The sequence below is a fragment of the Phaethon aethereus genome (genome assembly GCF_964289735.1).
Source record: "Phaethon aethereus genome assembly, chromosome: 18".
NCBI classification, from domain to species: domain Eukaryota; kingdom Metazoa; phylum Chordata; class Aves; order Phaethontiformes; family Phaethontidae; genus Phaethon; species Phaethon aethereus.
The window spans coordinates 1,213,152-1,237,682 of NC_138594.1; the positions used below are offsets into that span (position 1 = coordinate 1,213,152).

At 45.0% G+C, this 24,531-nt stretch overlaps 1 protein-coding gene across 3 annotated transcripts; it reads right to left on the reverse strand.

Annotated features, from left to right (window-relative positions):
- Positions 1-1,798: 1,798 nt before the first annotated feature.
- Positions 1,799-22,641, reverse strand: LOC309411533 (myosin heavy chain, skeletal muscle, adult-like; the record flags this gene model as incomplete). 3 transcript variants are annotated; one of them, XM_082008194.1, is made up of 38 exons in its annotated part: positions 1,799-1,951; positions 3,073-3,168; positions 3,312-3,416; positions 3,505-3,675; positions 3,771-3,896; positions 4,190-4,393; positions 4,494-4,802; positions 4,998-5,122; positions 5,295-5,460; positions 5,547-5,730; positions 6,096-6,292; positions 6,594-6,712; positions 6,807-6,933; positions 7,167-7,556; positions 7,642-7,732; positions 7,815-7,960; positions 8,049-8,225; positions 8,333-8,575; positions 12,529-12,784; positions 12,875-13,011; positions 13,471-13,594; positions 13,850-13,967; positions 14,062-14,149; positions 15,677-15,747; positions 15,856-16,165; positions 18,130-18,300; positions 18,847-18,996; positions 19,094-19,212; positions 20,171-20,309; positions 20,396-20,499; positions 20,601-20,699; positions 20,791-20,854; positions 20,980-21,072; positions 21,166-21,277; positions 21,376-21,403; positions 21,954-22,110; positions 22,203-22,346; positions 22,435-22,641. In XM_082008194.1, 38 exons carry the CDS (start codon positions 22,639-22,641, stop codon positions 1,799-1,801), a joined length of 5,820 nt encoding a protein of 1,939 aa, XP_081864320.1. The 3 variants fall into 3 exon arrangements, with proteins under 3 accessions (XP_081864320.1, XP_081864321.1, XP_081864322.1); XM_082008195.1 differs by having other exon boundaries at positions 15,677-15,740; positions 15,852-16,165; XM_082008196.1 differs by having other exon boundaries at positions 15,871-16,165; positions 22,435-22,620.
- Between the last annotated feature and the right edge of the window lie 1,890 nt (positions 22,642-24,531).

The window sequence follows — 24,531 nt, forward strand, 5'->3', positions numbered from 1 at the left end:
AGGTGGAAAGCATTCAGGGGCTACCTGCCTCCGGCTTGGGCACAATCATTTTCCACACAGCCTGCGTCCCTTCAGCCCACAACAGCCCCACTCCCACCCTTGTGGCCCTGCTAGGCTCAATGCTCCGTGGAGCACCCACCTCTGCTTCTGAACACTAGCGCTTGTTCAGTGTAGGCAGAGGTGGAAAGCTGTGGACTGTCACAAGCTTTCAACATCAACACGTACCCTGGCCTCTGCTCCCGAGTCTCCTGGTTTCCTTTTTGTGCCAGCTGCACCTCACTCACTGGCTGCTAATGCGTTCCTCATTCACTCCACATCGGTCTGCATCAAGCACTCCCGTAGCCTGGAGTCAGCTGGGGTGACTGGCTGTGCACGCTTCAGTCAGGCAGTGCTGCAACAGCGGCTGCAACTAAGCTGATGTTGCTGAAAGGATTTCCAAATTAACTTAATAGCCCTGAGTTACCGCTAACCTGTGTTTGATTCACTGTATGCACGGCCCTGCAGTCTTTGAGGTTTCTGAGAAAATCCTCCAAGGCTGTGTGGTCTCCCTGAAAATAAGGGACAGAAGTTACTTGGAAGCCGAGAGCTGACGGTTCTGTGAAAACATCAGCTTAGGCAGGCATCTGTGGGCGTGTCTTCAACATACCTGGGCACTGCCCGTGTGCCTTTCACCCAAGCTAGAGGCAAGGTGTAATGCGTCGGAATAATCCAGCTGAGGTGGCTGATAGAGTACATGAGACTTCACAGTTGTACATGCCCACTGTGCCTCTGCTGTTCAGATCAGGGTCTGAATGAAGGAAAAAGTGACAATCTCCTCCTTCCCTTCTTCCCTCATCCCCTTCCCTTCTTCCCAAAAAGATACTGTCTGTTTAGCCTGTAGGTAGGCCAAAAGCGACATACAGGTATGTGAGGAAGGAATGGAGGAGTACACCCATCCGTTTTCTTGTTTTCTCTTGCCCAAGGCAATGCCATGTGCAGCCTGTTGTGTGAGAGGTGACAAGGCTGACCTTTGAGGTGATGTGTTAAGGGGGCGTGTTGGTGCCATGCAGTATGCGAAAAATGGGCCCTAAGGGGCAGTCCTTCCAGCACGTGGCCCCAGGCAGGGCTCAGCGTTTTGTCCGCTGCAGACAACCTAGGAGCAGGTGGTGGCAGTAGCTGAGGGAATCTAGGGTAAAGAGAGATGGCACAATTTAGGGCCACTGTCGATGTGTCGTAACAGTGTTCTGTGTGCCGAAAATTGTCTCTGCCAAGGAACTCTTGGTCCTTCACGGTGCAGTGCACTGTGACTTCTGATAACTCAGTGAATGATGTTTAGCGTTTGTGACTGCCAGGATCACAAACAAAAGCAGGGAAAGGAAAAGGGAAAGGGATCACCCTCTCTTGCCTCTCACATGGGAAGGAAGCTGTGCTGAAAGGACAGTGGGAGAAGCATTAAGAGCATGCGAGGGCAGGAGCAGGGCAAGGAGCTGCTGGAGATGGAAGAGAGCACAGGGTGCACTATCAGTAGTCTCCACAGTAATAGCCAGCCTCTAGCTTTGCAGGTCCTTTGTCCAGAGTTTGCATTAGTTTCTCCCTTCCCCCAGACAGAAAAAAGCAAGAAAACTTGTGCTGCAATGCAATATCCCAGGTTTGATCAGAAAAAAAAAAGGCGGCACTGTTCATAGTGTGTATGCAGAGGTATCTATGGTCTTTATTCTCTAAATATCGGGGTGGGTACACAGACTTATTGCAGATGAAAGTGACCGAGAGCTTCACATTTTGTGCATCCCTCAGGTCACTTTGTTGCCTCATGACATCCTCACTCTTCCTCTTCTATCTTCCTATGAAACTCCCGGCTCTTTGCTCGGAGCTTGTTGACCTGTGACTCTGCAATGTCAGCCCGCTCCTCGGCTTCCTCCAGCTCGTGCTGGATCTTGCGGAACTTGGAGAGGTTGACATTGGACAGCTCCTCCTGTGCAGGGAGAGGGAGTCGGTGGTGAGAGCCCAGGGCAGGGGTTTCACTCCTCCTGCACCTCGGCCTTGCAGGGCTGTAGCTGTTCCCCAGGGAAAAGCACAGACCTCTTATTTCCCACCTATCTCTGCTTACACATAAGCCTCACACAGACCTCCTCAACCTCCCTTTTTAGAAGAGCCATGGTAGACTGAGCACAGCAGGGTTTGAACATAATTCTGCTCTGGACCGTGGGAAGGAAACAAACCGGGCAGCTGGAAATCAGAATTTTTTAGATCTGGAATTAAATGTTCAACTATGTCTGCAGACTCTAAGATGGAGTTAGGAATTTATAAGAGATGGTGAATCCATGAGATCTCCTCAATGTTACTTTCACAAATCCTCTTATCTGAGGCCCAAAGCCCTTGTCTGTAATGGACTGTTTGCAGCAGCAAAGAAGCCATGGTCAGACATTCATGAATTCAGGGGTGGCAGGAGTTCCCTCAGTTCATCCCTGATCGCAGCATGCCCAGAAAAAGGCAACAGCTCATTGAACAATTCTAAATGCAGTGCACCATGTTGCTTCGGGATGTACTTCCAATACCTTCTCTATCTGCTGAAATTTCCCTGGCCCTATCCAAAATGTGGAATTCCCTGTAGTAGATAAGCATATGCTGAATCAGAATTTCTTATACAACATTTTCTCTGTTCCTAGGCACAGGATACTGGAGTTTTGGCAGGTCATTTTCTTCCACATAACTACAAAGCTTCTCTGAACTGCAAGGGTCACAGGCATATTTCAAAAAGATAGTTATATGAATATTAAAATTCAGAAAATATGTTCTTTTCAAAACATCTTAATATATTGTACTATCAGTATTGTTAATAAAAACTCCTTCTTACAGATTGCTTTGTTGTTCGAATGCAAAAAAAGTTACGTGCACTTGCCCTCCTCATTAGCTTTCTTATTAGCTCATTGATTTCATTCTCAAAGGCTAGGGTAATTTGTAAGCATCTCAAAGAACTTGAAGCCCTTCATTATTGACGAGTGGCACTTTCCAAGTTTCTTGTATTCATCTCCTCAATGTCCACACTACCCACTTGGAAAGTATTCCTTGCCAAGCACTCGGAGTGATACTTACAGCCTCTTCAGATTGCCTCTTGTAGGATTTCACCTTCATTTGCAGCTTGTCCACCAGGTCCTGGAGCCTGAGAATATTCTTCCGGTCTTCCTCAGACTAGGGTGGTTGGTAAGCAGGAAGGAGAGTGAATTATTGGTTTCCCAACACGTGAGGTTAACAATTCCCCTTGGGGGTGGTGTCTGCAAAGTCTGACTTGCTGTGAGAAAACTCCGTCAGCCCAAGGAGGCCTCCTGCCTTACCTGGTAGGTCAGCTCCTTCACCCTCCTCTCGTACTTGCGCACACCCTTCACGGCTTCGGCGCTGCGCTTCTGCTCAGCATCAACCTCCCCCTCCAACTCCCGCACCTGCAATGAGAAGCCCATCTTTGGAGCTTCCCCGGTACCTCTGCAAGGGACGTGCTCACTCACATGCACAAATACCAGCCCTACGCACTCTGGCCTCCAGCTTCTGGATTTGCTTCTTGCCTCCCTTCAGAGCCAACTGTTCGGCTTCATCCAGACGAAGCTGCAGGTCCTTCACCGTCTGGTCCAGGTTCTTCTTCATCCTCTCCAGGTGGGCGCTGGTGTCCTGCTCCTTCTTCAGCTCTTCTGCCATCATGGCTGCCTGGAGAGAGCAAGGGGCCAAAGCCATTTTGGGGCTGGAGGCAGTTTGGGGGAGAATACATCCACCATCAGCAGCAAAAGGAGCCCCCGACTCACATCTGTGATGGCCTTCTTGGCCTTCTCTTCAGCATTGCGGGCTTCCTGGATCGTATCTTCCATCTCACTCTGAATTTGGGCAATGTCTGTTTCCAGCTTCTTCTTGGTGTTGATCAAGCTGGTGTTCTGTACAAAGAGAGAGTGCAAGACTTGTATTCTGAGGCCTGCAATTCCAAACCTACAGTGTGAGCCAAGTCTTTTCTCTTTAAGCTTGCAATTCAAAATCAGGAATTCTTTTTAAAATGATTGTTTACAAAATGTGAGTGGTGGGCCCAGGTGATGGGTGCTGAGCATGCCTTTCCTTGTGGACAGCAGTAGAGAGGCCTATCTAGACCGCTGTCCTGACCTATCCTCTCGTATACAGCAGCCCTCTGTGTTTGTTTAGTGTCAACACAACTGCTTTTGCACCATGACCTTACCTGGGTATGGAGGAGCTGCACACGTTCAGTGGCATCCAGAAGCTCCTGCTCAGCCACTTTCCTCGAACGCTCCGTCTGCTCCAGGGCTGCCCGTAGCTCCTCAATTTCAGCCTGCAGCAGGTTTGCTCTGCGCTCCACCATGGCCACCTGCTCCTTCAGGTCCTCCTGTGTCCTGAGAGCATCGTCCAAGTGTATCTGGGTATCCTGTGAAAGAGACAAGAGAAATTGCAAGGCTGCCGTGTGCGCTTGGGTGCCAAAAATGTCAGGGAAATCTTTTCCCTTTCTGTAGCTTTGCTGAACAGACCTTGAGCACTGCCTGTGTGTTTCTCAGGTTCTTTTGTGCCTCTGCCGCCACGCGGTTGGCATGGCTCAGCTGGATCTCCATTTCATTCAGGTCTCCCTCCATCTTCTTCTTCAGCCGCAGGGCTTCATTCCTGCTCCTGATCTCAGCATCCAGGCTGCTCTGCAAGGACTCCACGACTCGGAGGTGGTTTCTCTTCATCTGATCAATCTCCTCATCTTTCTCTGCTATTTTCCTGTCAATCTCAGACTTCACCTGGTTGAGCTCAAGCTGGAGGCGCAGGATCTTCCCCTCTTCATGTTCCAGGGAGGCCTGGGCAAGTGGACACAAACATTAGTAATGTCGATAGGGCTACTGCTCGCTTCCTAGGTGATCACAGAATATTTCAGGAAATCTCAGCTGGCTGTGCTCCCTGGACAGAACAGAGGGGGAACAAGCATTTTTTAGCCACATTTCCCCATTCCCCTCATATTTTTAGTGCAGACACCAGTGATTATGGGCACGTACCTCAGCTTCCTCCAGAGCAGCCTGGATTTCAGATTTCTCCTGCTCGATCTGCTTCTTGATTTTCTCCAGCTCGTGAATTGCCTTTCCTCCCTCGGCAATCTGCTCCGTGAGGTCGGAAATCTCCTCTGTGGGAACAAAGGGCAATGGCATGGTCAGGCACAGAGCAGAACGAGAAGGGCTCTGCCGCACCAGGCTGACGAGCATCTTTGCCGACCTGCAGGCACAGACCCACGTGGAGCGGTACGTAGTGGTGGATAGAGAGAAAGCCCAGCCAGGAGCAGAGGGCCAGGCACTTACGCTGCAGGTTCTTGTTCTCGCGCTTCAGTGTTTCCAGGTGGTCCAGGGACTCCTCATAGGCGTTCTTCATCTTAAACAGCTCCGTGCTGAGAGAGCGAGACTCCTTCTGGGACGCTTCCAGCTCAGCCTGCGTTTCCTCGTACTTCTGCTTCCACTCTGCCAGGATCTGAAGACAAACAGGACCTCAGCATGCATGTGGCAAGCAGGAGGGCACGCTCTGCCCAGGAACCCCAGGGCTGCAGCCCAAAAGACCTTGTCAAAGTTCTTCTGCTTCTTATCCAGAGCTGCACAGGCAGCATTAGCTCGCTCCACGTCAATCATCAGGTCCTCCACTTCATTCTGCAGCCTCTGCTTTGTCTTTTCCAGGGAAGCACATTTGGCATTGACGGCTTCGACGTGTTCTTCTGCATCCTGCAGCCGCTGTGCCAGCTTCTTCCTGGAAGGTGGTAAGCACAGCTCATAATTGGGGCCTAAAATGGACATTGATTTTTCATTGTCACCACAGTACTGAGGCACTTTGCAGTACTTGGTCCCCATGCACACATTGTAGAGTCTATCCCAGACAGTAATTTTTCTTCCCTTTTTCTTTCCCCAGGGTCTAGCTACCCCTCTGCCCCCTGCCCTCTTCTCACACCACACATTGCCTTTTGCTTTTCAGAACCACAGCCTACATAGTACGTATTTCTCTTTCGTATAACTCCTCTCCAACCTGCTACTAGGTTTTCACCTTTCAGTATCTCAGTGGTCTCTTAAAATTTCTGTTATTGGTTTCTGCCAGCCTTCCCCACATTCCCCACGTACTTGGCCTCCTCCAGCTCCTCCGTGCGCTGAATAGCGTCCGTCTCGTATTTGGTTCTCCACTGGGCCACTTCGCTGTTGGCCTTGGACAGTGCACGCTGCAGCTCACTCTTGGCTTCCTGCTCCTCCTCGTATTGTTCCCGGAGCAAGTCACAGTCGTGGCGAGCAGACTGCAAGCCATGGGCCAGGGCGTTCTTGGCCTGGTGATAAAAACGTTGCAATAAGGAGTAGATGTATCCTGGGAAATTTTCTCTTACTGGCACTTAGACACTGGAATATGTCCCAGAGAAATAGTGATTAACTGACTGCATGAAAAAAAAAAAAGCCAGAGCCTGATATACTGCAAAATGCTGGGAGACCTGCACTGACATGGCCTAGATTGCATGACCTAATGGGACTTCTTGAACTTTTAATTAGATGACCTTTTGAACCCTTAAACACTTCATCAAAAACAATGTGATTTAAAATATTTATTTAATATGTAACATGAAATATGTTCACCTTTATCTCTTCCTCTAGCTGCCGCTTCAATTCTTCAATCTGCTGGGTGAAAGCTTGTTTCCCTCTAGAAAGCTGAGAAATTAAAGCATCTTTTTCCTCCACCTGGCGTGCATATTCACCTGGAAAAGTTTGTAATTGAAAAAATATTTCAACATCCACAAGAGTCATTTAGGGTATACTCCCGTTTCCAAACTAGAGATGAAATTGCTGTACCAGATTCTGTCTGCAGACGAGCTCTTTGAGCATTGAGATCACTGATCATGCGCTGATTCTGCTCCTCCTTTGTTTTAAATTCACTTAGTTGGTCTTCCAGTGTGCGGCACATCTTCTCCAGGTTTGCCTAGGTGTCAATCACACATAAGAAAATAGTTAATACCTCGATTCTGCCTTAGTAACAGCAGGAAAATGTGTCTAGAGATGCAGTCCCCAGTATCTGGGGACTATGTGCATATGCCTACAGTTCTATATATTAGACTTAGAGAAAACAGTTATATTATAACATGATAATAGTTAAATAAGATTAAACACAAATATCACATTGTTTTCAAATTATTAATAAAAGTATTTATGTACCTTGGCTTTGGAGACAGACTCCATGTTACTGGCCAAGTCGTCAATCTCCATCTTCAGCTCACTCTTCTCCTTCTCCAGCTTCTGCTTCACTCGCTGCAGGTTGTCGATCTGCTCCCCAAGCTCAGCTGTGCTGTCCGCATGCTTCTTCCGCAGGGTGGCAGCCGTGGCTTCGTGCTGCAGCGTGGCCTCTTCGAGGTCGCGGCGCATCTTCTGAAATTCTGCCTCACGCTTCTTGTTCATCTCAATCTGAGCCGCAGTAGCCCCTCCGGCTTCCTCCAGGCGCTCGCTGATCTCCTCTAGCTCCCTCGAGAGGTCGGCCCGATGCTTCTCTGCTTTTGCCCGAGAGGTTCGTTCTGCCTCAATTTCCTCCTCCAGCTCCTCAATACGAGCCTGGGGAACATCAGGGACCCTTCACACCCATGCCCTCCTCCTACCTGACCTGTGTCTGGGTGAAAGAAAAGGAACAGAGGCTTGCCTGCAGCTCCTTGATCTTCTTCTGTAACTGGATGCCCAGAAGTTGCTCATCCTCAATTTTGCTCTGGATCTGGCTGATTTCAAAGTCTTTCCTTTGGGCAAAGCAAACCGTGTTAGAGCTCAAAGAAGGAATTGCACCAGCCCAGCACTCCAGTGCCCCACAGCCACGCTTACTTCTTCAGTTTCTCATCCAGCTGCTGCTTATCGTTTTCCAAATCCATTATGCTGTCGTGGGCCAGCTTCAGGTCTCCTTCGAGTTTCCTCTTAGCTCGCTCAAGGTCCATGCGTAGCTTCTTCTCTTGCTCCAGGGACCCTTCCAGCTAAAAAGAGCAAGACCATCAGTGCTCTACCAGCCGGGTCTAACTCCATACCTGCCCATATATTCTTGCTGTATGCCCGTGTGCTTACATCGTCCACTTGCTGCTCCAGCTTGGTCTTGGCTTTGGTCAGCGTATTGACTTTGTCCTCTTCTGCCTGCAGGTCATCCAGGGTCTGCTGATGGGCCTCCTGGAGGGCTTTCTTCTCTTTTGTCAGCTTCACAATGGTCTCATCCAGGGCTGCCATCTCCTCTGTGAGGTTTTTCACCTTTGGGAAGAAAGGAGCAAGTGCAGATAAAAAAAGTTGCTTAAAACTTTATACCTTACAGCAAAACAGAAGTCTTTTCTGTGAGAGTGACATCTTCTGCCTCATACCTTGTTTTCAGTGGCATGTTTTTCCTTCTCCACTTTGGCCAACGTTAACTCGAGGTCGTCAATATCTTTCTTCAGCTCTGAACATTCATCCTCCAGTTTCCTCTTCTTGGCTGTCAGCTCGGCATTAATTTCCTCCTCATCCTCAGCCCTTTCAGTCACCTCTTTAACTTTAGCTTCCAGCTGGATTTTGGTTTTGATGAGCTGGTCACATCTTTCCTCAGCATCAGCCAAAGCATCAGCTTCCTGGTGGAAAATACCATTTTTAGGGGTATGGTTTTTGAGGGACTGTTGAGAAGCTTACCTTCATAATTTAGAGTCCTGAATAGCCATTTTGTAGTTAAAAACTTGATTTATGTTCCAACAGAAGGAAATATAATATAGAACTGATTTTATATTGTTGGTTTTGAAAGAGGCATGTTTAGTTTTAAAGCTAAAACCAAATAAAATTCTTTTTAATCTACGTGAAGGCCCAAGTATTTACATATTTGTGCAAGGTATAGAATCCAATATTATCCCATGATATCAAACATTAGAACGAAGTACATAAATTTGTGTTTAATCATAGGAATATCTCCCACATTCATGAAGTGCCAAGTGATAACCATATGTCAAGATACATATTAATACCAAAGTCACAGTTATGCTCACATCATTCCTGTATTTCTCTTTTTTAACACTTCTGTCTATTTGGAGCAACTGTTTCTGATTTAGATTTTTATCACCACAGCCAAAAAATACTCAGCATCTAGTAGCTCTGCCTTTTCTCTGTGAGATGCTCACCAGTTCAGAAGAAAAGGAGTTACTGGAAAATTTGTCACGAGGCTTTTTTTGCAACAGATGCCTTGTGATATTTGTTACATTTTGTCTCAAGTTTCAGTCTAGCAGAAATATATGAAAGAAACATGATAATTTTAGCAGTGAGTGTTTTTTTTCATCTTTTTACAGTTCAAGATTCTTTAAAAACAGGGGCATGTAAATTTTCCTATATAGCACATATGCTACCCAGTATTACTTTGAGGATACAGTCTTTTCTATTCTGTGAATGATTTAATTTAGGAGCCACAGCATTACAACATTGGAGATGTCCGCACGATTTTATGTAATAATTATGAGTGATTTAGGGGGGTGAGTGATAATATTAAATCCTGTTTCCTTTCAGTTTGTACAGTATTACAACATAATAATGTTTGGAAAATCCAAGCCATGACCTACACTGGCAAGAAACAAGTTATCATCTTGTTTAATTGGAGAATGAAGAGAGGAAAGAAATGTCCTCTTAACTTGGCCTAAGAATTCATAATCATGTGTGTATAACGATAGGCTTACGCAATTTTGGAGAGATAGGAAAAAATTACTGGAAGAATAAACATTATACTAATAAAAGTAAAGTTTCTTGATTGCTCTCATGCAGTTTAACTTAATGTAAATGCTAGACACTTCAGCATACATCACAGAAAATGTCACCCAGGTAATATCTTGACTACAGCCTCCTGACAGTCCTTATTGAAGCTAGTTATACCTTTAAAAGCAGAATTAAGGAAGTGCAGAAACATTGCACTCTACGTCAAGAAATGGATAGAGTGTGAAGAGCTATCTCTGGAGAATAGCTACAAGCAGCTTGAAAGCTTATGAGTAAGAATCATAGACTGAGGCAACAACGGGAACCTTGTGGTTGGTATCTGTTACAGGCCACCCGAACAATGGGAGTCTATTGATGAAGCCTTCTCATTCCAGCTACAGGAGGCATCGCGCTCACAGGCTCTCGTCCTGCTGCGGGGCTCCAAGCACCCCAACATCTGCTGGAAAAGTAGCACAGCAGGCGGTAGGCAATCCAGGAGACTCCTGGAGTGCATGGAGGATAACTTCCTAAGTCAGGTAACAGACAGCCCTACTAGAGCAGATGCCATACTGGACCTGTTGGTCATCAGTGCAAGGGACCTAATTGGTGAGATCAAGACTGGAGGCAGCCTGGGCTGCAGTGATCATGCACTGGTGGAGTTTGCAGTCCTGAGGGATATGGAGCAGGCAAAGAGTGAAGTCAGGAGCCTGAAGTTTAGGAAAGCAAAATTCCAGCTCTTCAAGGAGTTACTCAATAAGACCCCCTGGGAAACTGCCCTCAGGGACAAGGGAGCAGAACACAGCTGGCAGATCTTTAAGGACGCTTTCCATAGACCACAAGAGCTCTTGATCCCCAGGTGTAAGAAATAGGAAAGGAAGGCAAGAGACCAGCATGGCTGAGTGGAGACCTGCTGGGCAAACTAGAGGGCAAGAAGGAAACGCACAGGCAGGGGAAGCAGGGACAGGGATCCTGGGATGAGTACAGGGACGCTGCCCAGTTGTGGATGGGTGGGGTCAGGAAGGCCAAGGCACGGCTGGAGGTGAACTTGGCAAGCGATGCAAAGAATAATCAGAAGGGCTTCTACAGGTATGTCAGCCAGAAAAGGAAGGTCAGAGAAAGCGAACCCGCCTTGATGAGCAAGACTGGCAAGTTGTTAGCAACAGAGGAGCAGAAGGCTGAGGTACCCAATGGCTTGTTTGCTGCAGTCTTCACTTGAGGGGATGGACTGCAAGATGGGGACTGGAGGAGCAAAGTCCCTCCCACTGTAAGAGAAGATCAGGTTTCAGACCACCTGAGTAAACTGAACATGCACCAGTCTGTGGGACCTGACAAAATGCATCATAGACTCCTGAGGGAATTGGCTGATGTAGCTGCTAAGGCACTGTCCATGATGCGTGAAAAGTCCTGGCAGTCAGGTGAAGTCCCTGCAGACTGGAAAAAGGGAAACATTGCACCCATTTTTAAAAACAGTAGCAAGGAGGACCCTGGGAAATACTGATCTGTCAGCCTCACCTCTCTGCCTGGAACAGAGCCTCCTAGAAGCTGTGCTAAGGCACATGGAGGACAGGGAGGCAATTTGGGACAGCCAGCATGGCTTCACCAAGGGTAAGTCCTGCCTGACCAACCGAGTGGCCTTCTGTGATGGAATGACCACATCAGTGGAGAAGGGAAGAGCTACCGATGTCGTCTATCTGGACTGCTGTAAGGCCTTTGACACGGTTCCCCGCAACATCTTTCTCTCTAAATTGGAGAGATAGGGATTTGATGGGCGGGCTGTTGGGTGGATGAGGAATTTATTGGATGGTCACATGCAGAGAGTAGAGGTCAATGGGTCAATGTCCAGATGGAGACTGGTGACAAGCGGTGTCCCTCAGGGGTATACACTGGGACCAGTACTCTTTAAAATCTTCATCAATGACACAGACAGTGGGATCAAGTGCACCCTCGGCGAGTTCGCAGATGACACCAAGATGAAAGGTGCTGTTGACATGCCTGAGGGACAGGATGCCATCCAGAGGGACCTGGAGAAGTTCAAGGAATGGGACCATGTGAACATCATGAGGTTCAACAAGGCCAAGTGCATGGTCCCGCCCCTGGGTTGGGGCAACCCCCGGTATCAGCACAGGCTGGGGGATGAAGGGATGGAGAGCAGCCCTGCCGAGAAGGACTTGGGGGTACTGGTGGATGAAAAGCTAGACATGAGCCGACAATGTGCGCTCGCAGCCCAGAAGCCAACTATGTCCTGGGCTGCACCCAAAGCAGTGTGGCCGGCAGGGTGACGGAGGGGATTCTGCCCCTCTGCCCCGCACTGGTGAGGCCACCCTGCAGTGCTGCGTCCAGCTCTGGAGCCCTCGGCACAGGAAAGACATGGACCTGTTGGAGCAGATCCAGAGGAGAGCCACAGAAAGAGTCCGAGGGATCTAACACCTCTATGAGGACTAAGAGAGTTGGGGTTGTTCAGCCTGGAGAAGACAAGGCTCCGGGAAGACTTATTGCAGCCTTCCAGTACTTAAAGGGGGCTTACAAGAAAGACGGGGACAGACTTTTTAGGAGGGTCTGTTGCGGTAGGACAAGGGGTATTGATTTTAAACTAAAGGAGGCCAGACTTAGACTAGATACAAGGAAGAAATTTTTGACAATGAGTGTGGTGAAACAGTGGCACAGGTTGCCCAAGGCGGTGGTAGATGCCCCATCCCTGGCAACATTCCAGATCAGGTTGGACGGTGCTCTGAGCAACCTGATCTAGTGGAAGATGTCCCTGCTCATTGCAGGTGGGTTGGACTACATGATTTTCAAAGTTCCTTTCCAACCCAATCTGTTCTATGATTCTGTGATGAGGCACACTGGTGTTACTCACAGCCTGCACTTGGAGCTGCAGGTCATTTTTCTCCTGCACCAATTTCACCATTTTCTCCTCCAGCTCCTTCCTCTTTGCCTCAGATTTTGCAAGCTCTTCCTTGATTTTCTCAAACTCTTGTTTCATGTTGGCCATCTCCTTCTCAGATTCTGCACTCTTCAGCAAGGGCTTGATCTTGAAGAATAGCTTCATCCAGGGCCAGTGCTTCACGTTCATGAATGCACGAATGTTGTACTGGATGCAGAAAATGGATTCTCTGAAAGGTAAGTCAAATTAATATTAAGCATTTAGACCATGATGACACAATAAGCCAAATACAGCGAACGTAATTTGAAGAAATGTCTACCTCCTCTCCACCATCCTCTGGTACTCCACTCTCATCAGGAAGCCCCTGCACCTGGCCTGTGTGCGTGTGATCAGCTGTGCCAGCTTCTCATCCCTCATCTCTTCCAAGAGGCCTATCAGCCCGGCTTTGAAGAACACCTTAGGTAAGAACATGAAAATAAGTGCATTGTATGTGCTTGTTGTTCCGTGTAGCCTGGTACCATGTCCCCCATGGCAGATAATATGGCAAGTTAAGAGAAAGAGCAAAAGCACAAAGAATGTATGTAGTGATAGAGCCTCTTTTATATCTCCAAGCTTCCAGCTACCTGCGGTTGAGGAACTATAATATCCAGATATTTTGCCTTTGTTTTTATTAACCCTTGATCCTTCTAGTCTACAATTTTTTTCTTAAATTAGGAACCCTTAATTAACCCTTAATTAAATCATCCTATGGCAATGAATTTCAGTTTTTTTCAAGTGTTGAGTCAGTAAGTACTTAGTTGATTTCTTTTAAATACACTATTTGATGATTTCACCTACTATTTGGATAATCTAAGTATCTTTCTCAAGACATGCAAACCAAAAACACATAGTACTTGAAACAAACAGTTCTTGTACCTTGGTGTGACCAAATTTGTATTGAGTGTGGTCTATATCTATTGATCCAAGAAGTTTCTCACAAGCCTTCTTGCTGTCAATGAATTGTCCCTCTGGGATAGCGCTTGCATTTAATACTTTGTATCTGAAGGAGAAAATGGAAGGGCTTGCATTGGACTCGATGTACCAACATAAATGATTCTATGATTCTATGAATGTAAAGAGGTCTGTTTTTGAGACCAGTTGTCTGGTACACTGCAAGAGTCTAAGAACTGTTGGGAACATAACAGTGCTGCTAAACATAAACTGTAGAGAAGGCTTTAGTTATCAGAGGTGAAACTTAAATTTCACAAGCTGCTCAAGATGGATGAAATTAACCAGTAAGTGGAAGAAGTCTGACCTCTGTTTAAAATCTGCATACAGGACTCTGTTGGGAAATCCTTTCCTGCAAATTCTGATCCCTTCCAGCACGCCGTTACACCGCAGCTGGTGAAGCACCAGTTCATGCTCCATGGCACCTAGCAATTCAGAGCACAAATATATGCTGCATTCTGTAATACTGAGGGGAGAAGCTGAACCATACTGAAAACCTTCTATATGTGAGTCTCTTACCAGGTGTTTTTGTTTCATTTGGGATGATGCAACGTACAAAATGGGGGTGGGTGCTTCGCAAATTGGTCATCAGCTTGTTTAAATTCTCCTGAAAGAGTCATGAACAAAAATTCATATTAGCAAGTATAATTTCCACTATAAACATCAAGCCTTCTGAAATGAGATAACGAGATATCAGACAAAAATCAGCTTGCAGAATCCTGAACTGCAGCCACCCTGCACCAGTTTTTCTGACATTCTACAGATCTTTGTTGTTACTAACTTAATGTAGAGTTTTCTGCAGGATCAATCTGTAGGAAATATTATACTCTTAAACATACAATTTTAATACATTTCACTGACTCTAGTGGAATTCCTTAATTCGAAATTATATCCATCTTCCATTGGATGTACCCAGATGATAAACTGGTACCTCTATGAGGCAGTTTGAAGCATATTACAGTAGGCATTTAAGATGGGTCTTAAGGAGCATACTACATAGAACCTTCCTGTTTTCTCCACTTAAATGAAAAGGAACAAAAACGACGAGCTGAGTTTTATCTGTCTAGATTACATGTTTATCTGGTAAAGTAAGATGAGATGAATCCCAGCCTTGTTTTACAATTAATATCTGTATACTTATTTATAAATAATTATTGCCTATATGTAGTGGAGGGAAGCTCCACTAAGAGGAGAGAACATCTCAGAGTATGTAAATTAAGCAGCCAAAGCATTAAGGTGTCTAAACATTAACATGTCTAAAGAAGAGGGATAGTGGAAGAAAGTTTGAAAACATAACAGAAATGCAACCTAAATGCAGCAAATAATATTTCTCCTATAACATTATCTCTTAAAGTCTTATGACCTTTGAAATAGGCTTATTGCATTATTTTTGAATGATACATGTTGGCAATAATTTCCCACTTGCAAGGCCAAGGCACTACAGTTAGGATTATTTTTCTTGGGACTTATACACACATGCCCATGTTCCGTTTCAGAGCACTGGCTGGAGGCTGTCAGGTGATCAAGAATCATATGACAGCAGATCTGTAGAAGAATTTAGGCTATATCAAGAAGGATGAATATGGTAATAAATAACCTCAGGAGAGAGACTAGGCATTTCACCTGGCAGAAGTGTCTGCAGCAGCCAGTCAGCAAGACTTGGTTACAACAAAGAATTGTCAAGTATCTGACATCTTAGAAATCCATAACCCAAGGAATGGTGGTATTTCAACTATAAGAGACTGATCCCTGGATCATGGAGAAAAACTAGAGATATAAATGGAGCAAAGAAGTCATCCTCCAGACCAGTGGGCAGAATGTTGTTAAAGGGCAATAAAAGGTTATGAAGCCAAAAGTGGGCTTCTAAAGGAAATCTGGTATGTTTTAGGAATATTTTAGAAGTTTTCTGTATGACATTCTTCCCTCTGGAAAGATCATCCTGGGACATGTGGACAAAAAGAAAAGCTGTGCAGTCAGTGGAATGGAGCATAAGCAGATTACAGTGCATTTATTCCTAGCAAAATATGGCCCAAGAACTTCAGGGACTTTTAACACAACTAAGCCAAAAAAAGACTAGCCATTTTAAATGGCTTACTCTTCATCTTAGGAAGAAATAGTGAACTCTCTACTGTACCCGGAAAAGAGCTGAGACAGTCTGGAAGGAAGAACCCTTCTTCTTGCCACCTTTCTTGCCAGCACTAGCCTCTGCAAAATTGAAAATAAATAAAACAGGTTTTTGATTTTTGCTTTTGCCATTTATGATTCCTTTTTGTAAGCTGTACATCAGTGAAATATGGGATTCACAGAACCAACCTGCTTCTGCTCCACCATAGTTGGCAAAGAGTAAGGCCAATGTTTTCAGTGATGATTTCTGGTACAACCCGATGACAGTTTCATTCAGGGGGTCTTTGTTCTTCTCAAGCCAGCCAGTGATGTTGTAGTCCACTGTGCCAGCATAGTGTATCAGGGAGAAGTGGGCCTCAACCTTCCCTTTCGTAGGCTTGGGCTTCTGAAAGTTACTGGACTTGCCCAGATGCTGGTCATAGAGCTTGTTCTTGAAAGAGGTGTCAGTTGCCTTGGGGAACATGCACTCCTCTTCCAGGATGGAGAAGATACCCATGGGCTGGAAGAAATGCACAAGAGAGACAGATTGTAGTTTAGTTTTCAGAGCAATAATGACCTTCACCTAGGCAAACTAGTCGAACACAGACTGAGATAGATACACATCAGAAAAGGTCATTATTCAATCACATTTTCTGCTAGAAAGTGAGATTAAACATATCTACTCTGCTCTGGTGAGACCCCTTGCAGTGCTGCGTCCAGCTCTGGAGCCCTCGGCACAGGAGAGACATGGACCTGCTGGAGCAGGGCCAGAGGAGGCCCCAGCAATGCTCTGAGGGCTGGAACAGCTCTGCTGGGAGGACAGACTGGGAGAGCTGGGGGCGTTCAGCCTGGAGCAGAGAAGGGTCCGGGGAGACCTTATTGCAGCCTGCCAGTACTTAAAGGGGGCCTATAAGAAAGACGGGGACAGACTTTTTAGCAGGGCCTGTAGTGATAGGACAAGGGGTGATGGTTTTAAACTGAAAGGGCAGATTTAGACTACATATAAGGAAGAAATTTTTGACAATGATTGGGTGGTGGAACCCTGTCCCAGGTTGCCCAGAGAGGTGGTAGATGCCCCATCCCTGGAAACATTCCAGGTCAGGTTGCACGGGGCTCTGAGCAACCTGATCTACTTGAAGATGTCCCTACTCATTGCAGGGCGTTGGGCTAGATGACCTTAAAGATCCCTTCCAACACAAATATTCTATGATTCTATGTTATTGATACTTAGATTTTTTAACACCAAATGAATCATAAATTGGAATTCATTTAGTTTGTGTTGGGAACATGCTTTATGAAATCAGAGCATTACTTTCTTATCCAGAGGGACTCAAAGCACACACAGATGTCATAGAAAAATTGAACATGAGCCAAAAGTGCACCCTTGTGGCAAAGGCAGCCAACTCATCCTGTGCTGCATTAAGAGTGTTGCCAGCAGCTCAAGGGAGGTGAACCTTCCCCTCTGTTTAGCTCTGCTGAGAAACACTGGAGTGCTGTGTCCAGTTCTTTGCTACCCAGTATAAGAGAAACATGGACGTAGTAGAGTGAGCCCAGTGACTGGCCACAAAGATATTTAAATGACTGGAACACCTGACATGCAAGGAGAAGCCGAGAGAGATGGGACTATTTAGTCTGGAAAAGGCTCTGGGGAATTTTATCAATGTCTACAAATACTTAATGGGAAGGGATAAAGAAGACAGAGCTAGAGGCTTCTCAGTGGTTTCCAGCGACAGGACAAGATGGAACAACCATGAATTGAAATACATGAAATTCCATTTAAACAGAAGAAAAAAGCTTCTTTACTGGTAGTGTGCTCAAAAATTGGAATAGGTTGCCCAGAGTATCTGTGGAGTCTCCACCCTTGGAGATATTAAAAATCCAACTGTGCATGGTCAGGAGCAACCTGCTGTAGCTGACCCTGCCTTGCCCAAGAGGGTTGGACTAAGTGATTTCTGGAGCTGCCTTCAAACCTCAGCAGTTCTGTGATTTTGTGTTTCTAACTACTTATCATCCCGCCAGCCACTGAATTTCTCATCTCATGTGCAGTGTGACTGCCTTCTCACTGTCAGTCAAAGGATGCATGAGCAAGTGTGACTCTGTGCTGACAGCTATGTATGTCCATCTTTTATGTTAATTTTATAAAGATATAGTTATTCTGCTGCACAAGCACAAGTCTGTTGGAGCTGAAAGTTTAGGGGGGACATGCTGACCTGGAAATTGACTTCAGCTGTTTTGGAAGAACACTCTTATTGGGAGTTTAACAATCTTTTGGCACTTGAAAAGAGATCAGTAAGACTTGCTACCACAAAGCTGTGTGAGATCTCCTTCATGTCTCACTTGACAGAAAAAATAACCTACAAGGCAAAGTATTTTGAATAACAAAAGCGGAATATTTGGACATGAACATAGGAGATCCCTTTGAAAAATGAGACCAAGTAATTATAGAATTTCCACACACTTAATACATTTGAACAGGAAGGATACCTTCTCAATCAGCTCAATGCAGGCAGCCAGGTCCATCCCAAAGTCAATGAATGTCCATTCAATTCCTTCCTTCTTGTATTCCTCCTGCTCTAGCACGAACATGTGGTGGTTGAAGAACTGTTGCAGTTTCTCATTAGTGAAGTTGATGCACAGCTGCTCAAAGCTGTTAAACTGGAAATAAAATAAGAAAGACCCATATTTGCAAGATGCAGCAATAATTGCAAAACATCATCCTTTAAAAATAAGGTACGCAGTTATCTTGGCTTCATTGTCAAGTCTGTGCATTTCTTCAGTCTGCTTTATGTCTACATTACAAAACAGAAAAATGCATCAAATTAATTGTCCACAAGGAATTATTTTTCATTGATAAAAATGTGATGATAAAATATAACTCCTGTATAATCTGAGGCTCAATTACAGGGAGGAAAAAAAAACAAATTTAAGCCTATCATGATATACATGGTTTTATACTGTCTTGTCCTTGATCATGTAAACCAAGGAATTTTTCTGACTGGGACATTCTGTACTTTTGAGTTTGCACAACTTGAAATAAGGCAAGTCCTTTGAAAGGTAATTTTTTACTTCGTGACAAAAAAAGGCAAATAGGTGGAAATAATTATGTGATGCTATTACATCATCTTTCAAAATATGTCTCAGAGTGAACATAACATCCAGTTGTCACTTCTGAATAACTCTTACCAAATCTTTGTTACTTACATCAAAGATCTCGAAGCCAGCAATGTCCAAGACACCAATGAAGTACTGTCTGGGCTGCTTGGTATCCAGCTGTTGGTTGATGCGAACAACCATCCACAAGAACATCCTCTCATAGACAGCTTTTGCCAGAGCACCTACAGCATTGTGGACCTATAAAAAATAAATGTCTGGAGTTACCATACAGAGCAGAGGAGAATCAAAAGGATCTTAATTCAAACATGGTTCGAGGTTGCCACATGTTTCTTACCTGCTGTGCAGTTTGACCCTTGGTCACATACTCATTTCCAACCTTGACTCGGGGGTAGCACAGTGCCTTGAGCATGTCAGCTGAATTCAGACCCATAAGGTAGGCAGCCTTGTCAGCAACTAAAAAGACAGAGGAAAAAGGAAGAACATAGACTTTGAGTCCTGGAGTATTCTCTAAAGGCTGCAGGGTTCAGATTTCTGTTCTTTAAAACCTTTTGATAGACTCTCACAGAGGGAATCCTGGTAACACCAAAGTCATCATTATGCACATTGAGCTTTTCTAAAATAATTTATGTTTGAAAACCTTCACTGAAGCACGTAGAAAGTAATGATGTTTTCAAAAATCCCCTGTCACAAAATTGAAAGCTGCAGCTTGCCAGTTTGAATATTTTTAGTACATGTGTAGCTCAGGAGTTGCAGTGACAACAGTCAGGTATTGAGCTACATGCAGGTCATCAAAACCACACAATATTTACGGTGGAACACGGAGAGGGGTCTAGAATCTACAACCCTTTATGAGCTTTGGCTTCTGATGTTCAGTAAAACTCACTGGGTTTCATCCTTTTACCTATGGTACTTCTCATCTTCTGCCTAGTCCTTTAGCAAGAAGAGCCATTGCTCAGAGAGCTGGAGACATGGGTTGTAGGTCCTGCACCAACAAAGGAGAGGAATCAAATACATCTCTCATACCAGACTTCCCTGGGTGTCTGACAGGTGAGTGTGAATGGGAACATGGTCCCCCACCCTGCTACAGCTGAACCACTTGGCTGTTTCACAATTGCAAGCCATACTCCAACAAAGGAGTGACTAATAATGTTACAGGAAGGACATCCATCACTCCTGGCTTCCAGGATGTGTATAAAGGACAGTTTAAACTATTAATCGTTCATAGCAATTAATGCTAAGATACGAAAGCCCTGAGATCAGGGAACGTGACATACTGAGAATAGGACAAGGGACAGGTTTTTTCTGGCTTAATGTTTCCCTTGGGATCCTAAAGTCCAACAAAGAACAACTTTTGCTCTCTTCCACATCCATAGTAGCTTACAGAGGGGTTAATTATTGAATTTGATAATACCTTCTGTGCCATCCGGCTCTGCCTGCTCCTCTCTTGGTTTCTGCTTGAACTTCAAGTTCCCATAGTGCATGACAGCCCCTGTCAGCTTGTAGATGGCTGTCTTCTCATCAGCAGTGAAGCCCAGGATGTCAATGGCACTCTGGTAAGACAATCAACAAAGTCAAATATTTGCATGTTATGTGATGTATGACCTGTGACTGTTGACCTGTTTTGTAAGTTACTTACATCTGTTGCCATCAGCTCCTCCTTGTCATCAATGCTGGGAACAGTGATCTCGCCTTGACTCACAAAAGGATAGTCATATGGATTGGTGGTGATGAGGAGCATTTCTGAAAACAAATGGGTTCATGGGTTAATTATCATTGTTTTTGTAATATAGTTAAATGTTGCTCAGTGATCTTCCTCCAGTAAGCTCAGTGATGCCTCCTACCAATTAGCTCTGGCTTCTTGTTGGAGGTGACCTGATAAAATATGTGGTAGCTTCTTTCTGCCTTGAGCTGGAAAGTGACTCTGGACTTCTCCAGAAGATCTGGCAAGGAAGGTAGGAGAGTCAGGCACAAGATCACATGTAGAGGCAGAAATTTGGGAAGGAATGGGATCAGGCCAAGGGAGTCTCTTACAAGTTTCAATGTCGGCAGAAGCCAGTTTGCCTGTGGCTCCAAAGTGGATTCTGATGAATTTGCCCTGTTAAGGAGAAGCAGCAGCATTTCAGCCTAGATGCATTTCATTGCCATCTCCTTATGTGAGAATACCACTAGCCCATCACTACTGTTATATGAGGAGGGATTTTGTCCAAAGCAACAACTTACAAAGCGTGAGGAGTTGTCGTTCCTCACGGTCTTGGCGTTTCCAAAGGCCTCTAGCAGTGGGTTGGCGCTGATGATTTGATCCTCAAGCGTTCCCTGCAGGATGATAATTATTGCTGGTTATCCTTTCCAAAAATCATGTCAGGGACAGAGGAAAGTGTTGACTCAAGCCAGCATCTATTGATTTACCTGCATTTTGCCAGACTGCTCGTCCTTCTTTTTATCCCCACTGGCTGCAATTGTTGCAAAGTACTGGATGACACGCTTTGTGTTCACAGTCTTCCCTGCACCAGATTCTCCGCTGTCAAAGCAAAGAGAGAAGCAGAGAGCGTGTGGTCAGGCAGGAGGTCCCCTGGTACCTGGCAGTCGGGCAGGGACCTGAGCAGGGAGTGTACATACGTGATCAGGATCGACTGGTTCTCACGATCTGTGAGAGAGGCAGAACAAAAGATAGTGTTAGCAGTTGTCCTGAATAACACTAAGCTGAATGAGAAGTAAAGCTGTAAATGTAAGTTGGAGCTTCTTCAGAAAGAAGATTCCCTTCTTGATCCTAAGTGGTAAGTATAAGCCCAAATGGATGTATAGAGCTGTCAGAGGCATGTGATCCTGAGATAAGCTGTGCATCCACTTGCCCTTCACACAGTTCTCATCAAGTAATCTAATCAAACTGCCTACCTGTGTTCAAAATAGTGGATTATCTGGAATAAAAAGTTTTTACTTCCTATCAGTGAAAAAAGTAGCACACTGAGTCAAGTACTATTTCTGCAGTGGGAGGGTGTAGGATTTCGTACAATAAAGTGCAAATAATTCCCAGTGCTGAGTCCATGCATGCTTCTGGGTCAGTTTCACTTGAAATTAATTCCTGCATAACTCAATCAAGTTCTCAGTCATGGTGTTTTTAGCTGGCTTGTCACATGCTCCAGTGAGATCAGTGGGCCTTTTCGTTTAGATTGCTGTGAGGGAGGTCAAGCACTCACCAGTCAGCATGAACTGATAGGCGTTGTCAGAGATGGAGAAGATGTGTGGAGGGGCCTCCTGGCGCTTCTTGCCTCGGTAGGCCAACACCACCTCCGGGTTGTACACTGGCAGCCACTTGTAGGGGTTGACAGTGACGCAGAAGAGACCTGAGTAGGTCTGCGAGGAAGGGAGACAGCACGTTGGCTTCCACTTAGCCTGGCAGAGCAGTTCCTCCCAGCTGCCCAAAGGAAGATGCTGCTGGTACTTACGTAGATCATCCAGGCTGCATAACGCTCTTTGAGGTTGTACAGCACAGCGGGTTCATGGAGGTGGGTCATCATGGCCATGTCCTCGATTTTATCGTACTTGGGAGGGTTCATGGAGAAGATCTGGTCTTCCTTCACGGTCAGGGTCTGCCAGGGAAATGAAGGATCCATGTATGTCAGCTAAAAGCTCAGAGTGGGAATCAAATGGTGTCCTTCAGCCTGGTTTTTTGCTCACCTCTCCAGCTTCAGTCTTGACAGTGACCTTCCCTGATTCCTTGCTCTGGATTGTCCCTTTCACAAAGGATTCTTTAGGATGAGCCACAAAGACAGATGACTTTGCATCGAAAGGCTTGTTCTGGGCTGCAATTCTTTCCTTTTCTGACTTTCGGAGATAGGGAGCTGCCTCCCCAAAAACAGCCATCTCAGAGTCTGCAGAGGCCATGTCTGCACTTTACTGAAAGTACGTCCCCAGAAGACTCTAATGGGGAGGAACAATATGGCACTGATTATTTACATCTATTCTGTAAGGTAAAAATTTTATATCCTGTACCTTGGTTTCTCTTCATACTCAGAGTATTTGGAACATCTAACATGACCTAACTAGAGACTTAATTTTTAGGTCAACTTAGAACATAAGAAGTTTTTCATTGATGTAGTCTAGATCTTCAAATATTTAGGAGAGCAACTTTTAATCACCTTCCAGAGCTGTGGGTTTGGTGCTTTAAGAATACTCTATCTATAAGATAAGAGAGACATCACTATTAGGAATGGAAATACAGTTAGGACATTTTGTTAGAAGGGTGAACAGTGAAGCAACATTTCTTAAAAAAACTATTAGTTTAGGCAACATACTGTCTTAGAAAATGTTGAACCTGTGGGACATTTACCTATTAAATATAATGGTAACAGAAAGGCAGTGGAAAATTAATGAATTTTACTAATGAAGTTCTCAACTGAAACAAAAGGACAGCCTTTGTGACTATTTAATATTCTGCCATAATTTAATTTGTCGTATGCATTTATCATTCTTCAGTACAATATTTAAATAATCTCAGCCCCAAAGTTCTGACTTGGGTGAAATAAAGTTCAAGCATTGAAACTGGAATTGCCAAGCCTGCATTAAGATCTCAAATAAATACTTACTGAAAAAAATCTAGGACCAGGTCAGTTCTCAAAATTAAAAAATTTTTAAAAAAAAAGTATTTCTTCAGATGCTTTATTAAACATGTAGGTAGCTAAATTTAGCCAACTGCACTTGAAAATTCTCTATCTACATTACTAAAATTTACTCCTTCTTTATTCATTAGGTAATATTTTTTGTCTGGAATAAGAAAATGGGTATCTAAGAGAGCTCTGGCATTTTACAAAGGTGGTTAGAAGGTCTGTATGCTCAGATGATTTACTAAGCCATACATTCTCAGGGAGAATGCAGAATTCTGCACTTTTTCCTGCTGTGCTTATCTTGGCCCAGTTCTACTGCTGCCATAGTAAAGATGGGAAGCCAGCAAGCCAGCATCCCTGTTAGGTCAGTTAAGCAGAAATGAAGAATTTCCCCATGGGGATTTTCTGGTCTGCCATCAGTGGTCAGAGACTTCAAATGCAGACACTTGAAAACCTTGGGCACCCCACCGTCTTCTACTGTAACCACACTATGTTTGAATATAGCGTGAAACAGTGACCCTTCCAGAAACCCCACCCAAAAGGATCTTCCTCTGCCCTGTAGCAATTAATAAATCAGGTTCTTACCTCTCGTGACACCAGATGGGTGGCTTGCAGGCTGGCAGCTGGTCAGTACTGTAAAACAGAAATGGCAACTCCCTACTTGTTGTTGCACAGAAATCCAGAGTGAAAATGTGCAGGTGCCTTGAAAGCAGCTTTTAAGCCTGAGCTGATAAATTGACTCCCCTCCTGGAAATGAGCACTGGAGGCAGCAGGAATGATGCGGCACATAGGGGCACCATCCGCTTCCTGCAAGCCTGCGGACCGCGTACACTTACCTTGAAGCTTTCCGTGGAGACAGGGCAGACTTGTCGCAGGGGCGTTTTATAAGATCTAGTCTGCAGATGCTACAGATGCCTACTCTTTCTTCGGCCAAAAAATTTTTGGCAAACCTTCTTTGGTAAAGCATTGTCTGGCAAACTGAACTAAGGGCATAATTGTCATTTGACATGACTAGATATAATTAGAAAATTTTGATGTCTTACTGACTATATGAATACATCTCCTATAAACAATCTGACAAGGGTGTTAAGGAGGGAATCTGGACTAGTTAAAGCACTTAGAGAACTTGGATGCAGGACTTATGGATTCTATTGCTGGCTTTCCCACCGAC